This window comes from Hemitrygon akajei, chromosome 3, assembly GCF_048418815.1.
Source record: "Hemitrygon akajei chromosome 3, sHemAka1.3, whole genome shotgun sequence".
NCBI lineage: Eukaryota > Metazoa > Chordata > Chondrichthyes > Myliobatiformes > Dasyatidae > Hemitrygon > Hemitrygon akajei.
This window is the reverse complement of record NC_133126.1, coordinates 157315336-157326649: the sequence shown is the minus strand read 5'-3', so window position 1 is coordinate 157326649 and position 11314 is coordinate 157315336. Positions and strand designations below refer to the sequence as shown.

Here is an 11314-nt window from a genome sequence, read left to right as displayed (position 1 = left end):
TCCCCTGTCTGGAATGCATGGGTTTGCTCCAGTTTCCTCGCTCAGTGCAAAGACGTACCAGGAAGGTTAATTGGCTATTGTAAATTGTCCCATGATTAGGCTTGGGTTAAATCGGGGCTGTCAGCGGTTGCTGGGTTGGCGCGACTCAAAGGGTTGGAAGTGCTCACTCCACGCTGTATCGCTATATAAATAAATAAAACTAAGTTACTGTTCCACTTAATAGACATAGCATAAAACACTTTATCTGCTTCTGCTGAGGATTTAAGATTTCATTTTGACGCAATTTCAGATTTACGCTGAATGGGATGAGTTTTCCCAATTCCCTCAGGTCTTACTTAACTCTTAACGAAGGATCCTTTGTCTCTCTATGTACCTTTAAAAGCAATCTACATGGCCTCAAGAAAACATTAGACACAATCGAAGAGTATGTGGAAATATCAAATCTTTTACTGAAGGCTAAATACCTGTTATTAATTTTATAGATAGTTAACATCAAAGCAAACTTATAATGAAAAAATACTTTGTTCTACACCAGAATAATCCTATCACTTCTAAATTTAAATCCAGTATCCCTTGTCCATACTAAATCACCAAACAGCCTAAAAATTTATACCAATTTGTTTTTGTAGTATCAGTTATCAGTTATCTAAAGTTATCTGCAACCCTAACAATAACTTCTTGAACAACACACAGGAAAAACTCAAGGAACATAGCAGCATTTATGGAAATAGCTAAACAGTCAATGCTTTGAGCCAATCAGTACTGGAAATGAAGGGGAAAGATGCCAGAATTAAAAGGTAGGGGGAGAGAGATGAGAACAAGCAAGAAGGTGACAGGGGAGGTGGGATGAACAACGAGGCTGGGAGGCAAATGTCTGGGGAAGTAGGAGATGGGTGAACCCTGGGAGAAGGGGAAGGAGGAGAGGCAGCGGGGGAGGTAATCCCTGCAGAAAGCGGAGAGTGGGTGGAGGTAAAGGTGTGTTTGATGGTTTCCCTCCCTCTACCTTCTTCTTCTACCTCTGGCCTCTTACCTATCCTTACCTACCTATCACCTCCCCCTTATCTTTCTCCCATGTTCAACTCTCCTCTCCTATTGGGTTTGTTCTTCTCCAGTCCTTGTCTTTTCCACCTAACACCCCCCCCCCCCCCACTTCTTAAATCATCCCCCTTCCCCTACCCACCTGGCTTCACCTATCACCTTCTTGTTTGCCCTCCTTCCCCTCCCCCAAACCCAATTTCTATTCTGGCATCTTCCCCCTTCCTTTCCAGCTGTGATGAAAGGTCTCAGCCCAAGGCGTTGACTATTTATCCATTTCCTCAGAGGCTGCCTGTCTTAATGAGTTCCTCCAGCATTTTGAGTGTTTTGCTCTGAATTCACAGCATCTGCAGACTCTCTCATGTTAACAAGTTTCTGAATTTTTTTTACTAATGAAGGTGTTTGGCTTTTGCTAAACAATCCGTTATGAAGCAAATGACATGTATGGATGAGGCTCTGGTACTGCTTTTTAATGTCTAATATTTGTACTTTTGTTGAAGTCCGGTCTTCAGTGCTTTTTATTCACCCCTAATTTTCATCTTCAGATATTGTCCACTTACACGTGTAAAGGTTCACAAACCTAATTTCTGCTTAGTGAAACAACAGATCTAAATCATTTTAATTAGAATAGACATGGATATTTATAAATTGTTTCTTGTGTATTTAAAACAGTAGTCTCCTTAATAATGTTTACCCTTTGTGCAATATTGTACAAAATTAATTTAGAATATGTAAGTCATTGAGCAGTATCACAACTATAAACAAAAACATAGACAAAACACAATAAATCAAATCTCCTTGCTTTATTTCAATTCTTTTATTAGTTCCATTCCACAAACATTTGGCTAAAACTTTAGTAATTACAAAAGTTTCTGAGCTCTTCCATCCAAGAAGCAATATCTCACAATATAACATTACATTTAAAAGAAAATCAGGAGATTTGGGGGTAGTCCTCTTTGAAAGTGTTCTTTATCTTTCACATCAAGAAAACAATTTGCTGACAACACCACTGTCATTGGCAGAATTAAAGGTGGTGACGAATCGGTTTATAGGAGAGAGATTGGAAATCTGGCTAAATGGTGCCATAACACCAATATCTCACTCAATGTCAGCACGACCAAAGAGCTGATTATTGACGTCAGGAGGAGGAAACCAGAAGTCCATGAACCTCAGTGTTCCTCAGCTGGGGAGCAGAAGTGGAGAGGGTTACCAACTTTAAATTGCTCAATGTTATCATTTCAGAGGACCTGTCCTGGGCACATAAGTGCAATTATGAAGAAAGCACAGCAGTGCCTCTACTTCCTTAGAAGTTTGTGAAAATTTGGTATGAACCCTAAATCTTAAGATGTGTGGTGGAGAATATATTGTCTGGTTGTATTACAGCCTGGTGTGGAAACACCAATGCCTTTGAATGGAAAATCCTACAAAAAGTACTGGATACGGCCCAGTCCATCATGGGCAAAACCCTCCCCACCATTGAGTACATCTACATGCAGCAGTATTGCAATAAAGCTGCATCCATCATCAAGGCCCCCCAATACCCAGGCCATGCTCTCTTCTCCCTGCTGCCAACAGGAAGAAGATACAGGAGCGTCAGGATTCAGATCACCAGGTTCAGGAAAAGTTATTACCCCTCAACCATCAGGCTCTTGAACCAGATGGGATAACTTCACTCAATTTCACTCGTCCCAGCATTGAACTGCTCCTACAATTTATCGACTCACTTCAAGGATTCTTCATCTCATTGCTTATTGCTTATCTGTTTTATTATTATTATTATTATTATTATTATTATTATTATTATTATTATTATTTTCTCTTTTGTATTTTGCACAGTTTTTTGTCTTTTGCATATTAGTTTTGCAACTCCGGTTGGAGGAGCAACACCTCATATACCATCAGGGTAGTCTCCAGCCCTTTGGCATGAACATTGAATTCTCCAAATTCTGGTAATTCCTTCCCTCTCCCTTCCCCCATCCCAGTTTCACTCTGTCTCCTCCTCCAGCTGCCTATCACCTCCCTTTTGGTTCTGCCTCCTTCTACTACCCGCTGTGCTTTCCCCTTAAATTCCTGCCTATCCCCTCCCTGCTTCCCCTCCCCCACCCTTTGATCTTTCCCCTTACTGGTTTTTCACCTGACACCTACCAGCCTTCTCCTTCCCACCCTCCCCCCACCTTCTTTATAGGGCCCCTGCCCCATCCCTCTTCAGTCCTGATGAAGGGTCTCAACCCGAAACGTTGACTGCTCGTTTCCATGGATGCTGCCCGACCAGCTGAGCTCCTCCAGCGTGTTGTGAGTGTTGCTTTGACCCCAGCATCTGCAGAGTATTTTGTGTTTAGTTGTTTGTTTGTCCCATTGGGTGAGGTCTTTTACTGATTCTGGTTTTATTTATTGGATTTACTGTGTATGCCTGCAAGAAGACAAATCTCAGAGTTGTATATGATCACATATATGCACATTGATAATAAATGTGCTGCCTTTATGGCAGTTATTTAGTTTATAATATTTTCGCATAGTAATTTGTTAGCATTTTTTAGTTAAAGTTAGGATTGTTTAAGTCAATTGATTTGTCTGTAATACATCGCGGCTGCGGTGACGTCACATCCGGGTTCGCCGCGTCTTGTGGGGAATTACCGGTTTGAGATTCACGCAAGGGCGGGGGTCACTCACATGTGCGACCATAACGCTGACTAGGGTCTCTCTATGCACCAAAGACACAGTGAAAGCAACGCTGTAAGTCATTAGATAATCGGTATTTGGAGTTAAAATGTTAACGCCGATTCTGTTAAAAGTAACGACGGTCGGTAAGGTTTACCTTTTCGTCAGTTAAAGAGTCGGGATAGTTTGTATTGAAGTGTATCTAAAGCAGCCAATGGAGCAGCTAGATTCTGACTGTATGCTGCACTTTAATGTATTGTAGTTTTACCTTTGCAAGTATTCACAATGTAAATGTGATATTTAGAAGGGAACAAACACTGTACCAATCTTGTATTGTTTTTCAACAGTTTTCACCATGCGTTAATGTGAAGAGTGAACAGTAAATGGTTAATCTTACTGCGGTCTCGTTTGCATTGATTCTGGTTTATCTCGACGTTTACCTCGACGTTACTTCACACCCGAGCGAGAACGTTACAGTGAAAAAGCGGCATTATCAGGTGTTTAAAGTGCAGCCATGTCAACCCGATCCAGCATCAAGTCGTTGTCAAAGTCATCGTCATCCTGCGACAGGGGCAGTAGGGCATCAAGTAAGGCCACCCAAGCAAGAGCGAAAGCAGAAGCCGCCAAGGTGCGAGCGCGCTTTGCCAAAGAAGAATTAGAAGTAAAGATGAAAGCGGCTGCCAGAGAAGCCGAAAACCAGAAGGAAAAGGCTGCCAGAGAAGCCGAAGCGGCTGCCAGAGAAGCCGAAAACCAGAAGGAAAAGGCTGCCAGAGAAGCCGAAAACCAGAAGGAAAAGGCTGCCAGAGAAGCCGAAGCGGCTGCCAGAGAAGCCGAAAACGAATTGGAAAGGAAAAGGGTAGAGGCACGGTTAGAAGCGCTGAAGCTAGAACGAGAAGCAGCAGCTGCCGAGGTGGAAGCAGAGTTAATAGAAGACGCCGAAGAAATGCATGATCCGAAGGACGGAAAATCTACCTCAGAAAAGATCGGATTGGAACGTACAAGGGACTATGTCCAATCTCAAATGGAATGGAAGACTCTTTCTTCCTCTCCTTACTTATTCGATAACGTCCCACTTCATGAGGAGTCTTGGAGAGGCCCGACGGCATCACGTCCATCCGAGGAAGATAATTTACCCTCGCAACTCCGCGATGAGCCCAGGAATGCAAGGGCTCACGACAAGTACTTCTCGACACCGAACTTACCGGATTTGGGGAGAAGAGAGGCAAAGACTGAGTCCAGACCGGCAAATCCCATAACAGATGTACGCCCTCAGTCATGTACCTGTGGACATGTTCCCTCAGCCCGCACGCCACTTGCAGACGAATCCGCAGCACGGTATTTCGCACGACGGGATCTCGTCACTTCAGGACTATACCAGTTCGACGATAAACCTGAAAATTACCGTGCATGGTACTCCACTTTCACCAACGCTATCGACGGAGTCCAGCTCAGAGCAACCCAGGAGTTGGATCTTATGGCAAAATGGCTGGGAAAAGAATCATGCGAACAGGTGAGACGCATGCGTTCAGTGTACATCAACAAACCCGAGCTAGCATTGAAGAAAGCATGGGAGAGACTTCAGGAGGGCTACGGAGCCCCCGAAATTATTGAGGCGGCGCTATGCCAACGTTTGGGAAATTTTCCTAAGGTGTCAGCCAAGGACCACACCAAGCTAAGAGAATTTGGAGATTTACTCATGGAGATTCAAGGCGCCAAAGAAGATGGCCACTCAGCTGGTCTAGTATACCTAGACACTCCAACCGGGATTAGACAACTCGTGGACAAACTTCCATTTGGGCTGCAGGACAGGTGGTTGTCCGTTGCCTCAGATTACAAGGAAGAACACAAAGGTCAATTCCCTCCCTTCGAGTATTTCACCAGGTTCGTGTGCAAGGAGGCGAAGAAGCGAAACGATCCTAGCCTCATAGGTCCAGGAAGCAGTACAATTTACACCAAGCCAGATAAATCCACTTCGAATAATTCCAACATTACTAAACCAGTCTCAGCGCTTAAGACTGAAGTCCTTACAACTAACAACGACTCTAGCAAGAATTGTCCATTGCACAACAAACCCCACCCTCTCAAAAGATGCAGAACGTTTAGGGAAAAACCCCTCGAAGAGAGGAAGGCCCTCCTCGAGGAGAAAGGAATATGCTTTAGATGCTGTTCCTCGACCTCTCACTGTGCGAGAGAGTGTACGATCGCCGTGAAGTGCCTGGAATGTGATAGCACTAATCACGACTGGGCCATGCATCCTGGCCCGTCACCGCGAACCGACAACGCTCCTTCACCCCCACAACAGGACGGCGGGGAGGGAGAAGCTCACTCCAGGACAACTGTTGTCAGCTCGAGCTGTACGGAAGTTTGCGGTCAAGAACACGCAAGCCGTTCTTGTTCAAAGATCTGTCTCACTAAGGTGTACCCTAAGGGAGCCAAAGACAAGGCCATCAAAGCCTACGTAATTCTGGACGATCAGAGCAACCGCTCGCTAGTCAGTCCAAAGTTCTTTAACTTGTTCAACATTGAGAGTGAGCAGTTCCCATACTACCTTAGAACTTGCTCAGGCAACATGAAAACTTACGGAAGGAGGGCCGAAGGCTTCCAGATCGAGTCCCTGGATGGTAAAGTCCTCATCTGTCTCCCCCCACTCGTAGAGTGCGAGAAAATCTTGAATAACCGCACTGAGATCCCGACGCCAAGTGCGGTGCTACACCAACCACATCTCCACCACATCGCCAAACACATCCCAGAGCTGGATCCAGAAGCAGAAATACTCCTGCTATTAGGGAGGGATGTTCTCCGGGTACACAAGGTTAGGCAGCAGGTCAATGGACCACACGACGCCCCCTTTGCCCAACGCCTGGATCTGGGCTGGGTGGTGATAGGAGAGGTGTGCCCTGGCAACGAACACAAATCAACGGCTAACACACTCAAGACCAATGTGCTAGAGAGTAGCCGCCATACGATTCTTCAACCCCGCACAAGTTCCATGTGCGTCCAGGAAGCACCACAAGGCTTTAACAAGCGCAAAGTAACTGACGAGACGCTCGGTCAGTCTGTCTTTGCTCAAAAGGAGCATGATAATAAACTCGCTCCATCGGCTCAAGACGCCACCATCTTAAAAACGGAGGACACCAAGGTCTTCAGAGACAAAGCAAATAGTGGGGTCGCCCCACTACCTTTCAGAGAACCACGCCAGTGCTTGCCAAACAACAAAGAGCAGGCAGTCAAGCGGTTCACGCCCTTGCAAAAAACCACGAAAAGGAGACCTGAGATGCAGCAAAGCATCCGATCGACCCACGAGGTACTGGGCACACCAATGGCAGAGGTCACAGCCATTATGAATGCACGACCACTCCTACCCGTGTCTTCTGACCCGGAAAACCCCTTCATACTGTCGCCATCAATGCTCCTTACGCAGAAGGCAGGAGCTGCCCCTCCACCAGGGGACTTCTCCGATAAGGACCTGTACACAAAGCAATGGAGAAGGGACCTTCAAGTTGGAGATTTAGTCCTGCTCAAGGACAAGCAAATCGCCGGCAACTGCTGGCCAATGGCCAGAATCACTGCCACATTCCCTAGTAGGGATGGACATGTCAGGGAAGTCGAGTTGAAAACTACTGACCAAGGCGATGGGAAAATTTACCAAAGGCCTGTTACAGAAGTCATTCTACTTCTACCTAACGACTGATTTAGAGACTGAAGTTTGTATTATGTTCATTGTGACCTTACGAAGGCCAAGCGGGGAGTGTGCTGCCTTTATGGCAGTTATTTAGTTTATAATATTTTCGCATAGTAATTTGTTAGCATTTTTTAGTTAAAGTTAGGATTGTTTAAGTCAATTGATTTGTCTGTAATACATCGCGGCTGCGGTGACGTCACATCCGGGTTCGCCGCGTCTTGTGGGGAATTACCGGTTTGAGATTCACGCAAGGGCGGGGGTCACTCACATGTGCGACCATAACGCTGACTAGGGTCTCTCTATGCACCAAAGACACAGTGAAAGCAACGCTGTAAGTCATTAGATAATCGGTATTTGGAGTTAAAATGTTAACGCCGATTCTGTTAAAAGTAACGACGGTCGGTAAGGTTTACCTTTTCGTCAGTTAAAGAGTCGGGATAGTTTGTATTGAAGTGTATCTAAAGCAGCCAATGGAGCAGCTAGATTCTGACTGTATGCTGCACTTTAATGTATTGTAGTTTTACCTTTGCAAGTATTCACAATGTAAATGTGATATTTAGAAGGGAACAAACACTGTACCAATCTTGTATTGTTTTTCAACAGTTTTCACCATGCGTTAATGTGAAGAGTGAACAGTAAATGGTTAATCTTACTGCGGTCTCGTTTGCATTGATTCTGGTTTATCTCGACGTTTACCTCGACGTTACTTCACACCCGAGCGAGAACGTTACAATAAACTTACCTTGAATTTTGAAATTTTAATAATATTTCAGGTTTAAAATGTTTGCACAAAATTACGAAAAGCAACATTGTAGCCATATAAAATGAAAGGCTTCTTTTATGGGAGAAACTATGTTGTGCAGTAATACTCACTATGGTGATACAGCATCCATCAACACAACCCACACACCCCTCACCCAATATATGTTATAGTATTACTAGAAAGGTGCCAAACTGGTTGTTGTGATGCGTTTAGTGTAGTCGCGTAGTGGATAGCACTTGTCGCTCTCACTTTCAGTTCCACTACGGGCTAGCAGTCTTGCAAAAAGAAGAGCTGAATGTATAAATCTCTCCCTGCCAGTACACTGCCTCTCCAACAGCACGCCTCATGTAGTGCCTCCTCGCTGACAACACATGGAAACTGAACTCCTCTCGGACTCAGACTGAACTATTGAGAACGGGGAGGAGGTCTGGCCCCTGCACATGTAGCATGCAGGCCCACCGGTGTGTGGACATGCTCTGGTGCTCGTGAACCAGATCCTCAGCAATGGGTAAATAGCCCTACTGCCTTGTGGGCAGCCTTGGGAGAGACAAAGTCTACGGGAGTAAACCCAGACAGCAAATCCGGAGTGGCGCCCCTAAGGCAGCTGGATGTCATTGAACATCCTTCTGGCAGCTCCAGCCAAGCTGGTGCCAAACAAATTGGTTCATAAGCTTTCCTTTGGACTACACTGGTGAGTCTGAGAGGGGGAGCTTGATGACTGGGCATCTCCGGACCTCCATGCCTTCTGCCCTGGCTTGTGATGATGAACATCACCCATTGTCCTTCGAGACACATGGAAGCCAACCATTACTAGAAATTCTATGAGTACAATGATGTAAGATGTAGCTTCACAGACCAAAAGCTAAAGACCCTATTGTTGGAAAATTAAACTCCAAGCTACTATCACACACAAAATGCAGGAGGAACTCAGCAAGTCAGGCAGCATGTATGGAGGGGAATAAACAGTTGACATTTCATCAGATCCTGCAGAATGTTTTCAGCATTTTGTGTATGTTGCTCAAGATCTCAAGCATCTGCAGAATCTCTTGTGTTTATGTAAGCTATCGTCAATGCCCACAAAACAACATTTATGATAGTAATACAGGGAATGCTCACACACTACAGGACATATTTTGGAATTAGTTTGAATATATTTGGGTTGAAACTTTACCAAAATCCATATCCATTTCTATACCAATGCTAGAGTGAGTAAACTCTAACAGAATTCCCTGAGACTATCTCGGCATGTACCAACATTTTGGATCAGGTTTAAAAAGAGTAAAAACTATATGAAACATATCAAAGTATGGAATTTAATTTATTTGTCTATTATAATTTTAATGCTATTATTGAACCATCAAGCAATCAATTATGCAGGCTATATACAGCAGAGTATACTCTAGGTGGAATTAATGATCCTGGAAATAACTGGGGCCCAAAAGAGCTCTAGGTTTGAAAATTGTTTTCTTTCTCAAATTTATACTGAAATGCATTTGAAACTGAAATGCTCTGAAATCTATAATCAGCTTAATTGATGTAATCAGGTACTAAACCAAATTATGCCTTAGAGAATGTTTGTGGTATATTTAAGAATATGAATGAAAACAATCAATAAACAGCACACAGTATTTTGACCTCTGTAAGGAGACCGCGATGGAGACATTCTGCAGAGCTTGTGTCAGGATGTAACACTACATCCACAACAGTAGTATCAGTTGATATCTAAGAAATATTTTCAGGCAGGTCTTCAATGGAATAGTGAGTGACAGGGCAGTATGGTAAAGAGAAAGCAGAAATTTTTTTGTATCATATCATCTGAATGTAAGTGCCCAAATGCACAATATTTCAAAACACCTTATCATGATTACTTATGAAGATTTTCGAATTGTTGAACCTACACATCAGAGCATCACAACAGATCTTTGCTCTCTATAATTTTTTCTTTTAACATTTTAGGTATCCTAGCGAGGGCACTTGTAAAAATGGTGGAATGGTGGGAGTTGGAGCATCGAGGACACAGCTTACTCCCCATCAATAAACATTGCAAAAGTTAAGGATGCATAATCTGTGTGTTTTAAATTCCTGCACACAAACTATATTCAGAAAAACATAAGAAAGGAAGCATTCCTACTTTCCACAGATGATAATCCGTAAACTAAAATAGAGATTTGAAAACATGAGGATATTTTTCTAACTACTCATATTTGGTAATTAAGAAATGCTGTATAATTATTGGTCATCTGCTTCTAGTCCTGGGTAGCTTATTAACAACATATGCATTCAATATTTTTAAATTAATTTAATAAACATTTTTAAAATTTCTGTCAGGAAGAGCAGGGTGTGATTATCTGCATTCAATTATGTGCCTTCCTTTTTGAACCATTTCAATGAACAAATATTTACATCCTGAGCACCTTCATTGAAGGGACAAAGCCAACTGATCTTTGAATTATAAGCTTAAACAATAAGGAGCAAAACAGATCAATTTTGTGGCACTCATGCACAGTGTTCAGACCAGCTCACACCTCCAGTCCTCGTGCACTGAGGCTTTGTGCACAAAACTATAGAAACTATAGAAAGGGTGCAGAGGAGATTCACAAGGATGTTGCCTGGATTGGGGAGTATGCCTTATGAGAATAGGTTGAGTGAACTCGGCCTTTTCTCCTTGGAGTGACGGAGGATGAGAGGTGACCTGATAGAGGTGTTAAAGATAATGAGAGGCATTGATGTGGATAGTCAGAGGCTTTTCCCCAGGGCTGAAATGGCTAACACGAGAGGGCACAGTTTTAAGGTGCTTGGAAGTAGGAAAAGAGATGTCAGGGGTAAGTATTTTAAGCAGAGAGTGGTGAGTGTGTGGAATGGACTGCTGGTGACAGTGGTGGAGGTGGATACAATAGGGTCTTTTAGGAACCTCTTGGATAGGTACATGGAGCTTAGAAAAATAGAGGGCCATGGGTAACCTTAGGTAATTTCTAAGTAAGTACATGTTCAGCACAGCATTGTGGGCCGAAGGGTCTATATTGTGCTTTAGGTTTTCTATGTTTCTAAAAGATCTATGAATATCACTAATGTCCAGTCTCTGAGAAAAGATTGTACATATTTGTGTTTTCCATTCTGGATGGTATTAGCTTTTGTAGAAAAACTTAATCCAGTATATTCTGCATTAAACTGAGGAA

General features: G+C 43.5%; 1 protein-coding gene across 1 annotated transcript; it reads left to right on the top strand.

Moving 5' to 3' along the window:
* Positions 1-3550: 3550 nt before the first annotated feature.
* Positions 3551-10192, top strand: LOC140724593 (uncharacterized). The gene is made up of 3 exons (XM_073039019.1): positions 3551-3768; positions 4041-6047; positions 10095-10192. The coding sequence occupies exons 2-3, from the start codon at positions 4208-4210 to the stop codon at positions 10190-10192; spliced, it is 1938 nt and encodes a 645-aa protein (XP_072895120.1). The 5' UTR covers positions 3551-3768; positions 4041-4207.
* The last annotated feature ends 1122 nt before the right edge of the window (positions 10193-11314 follow it).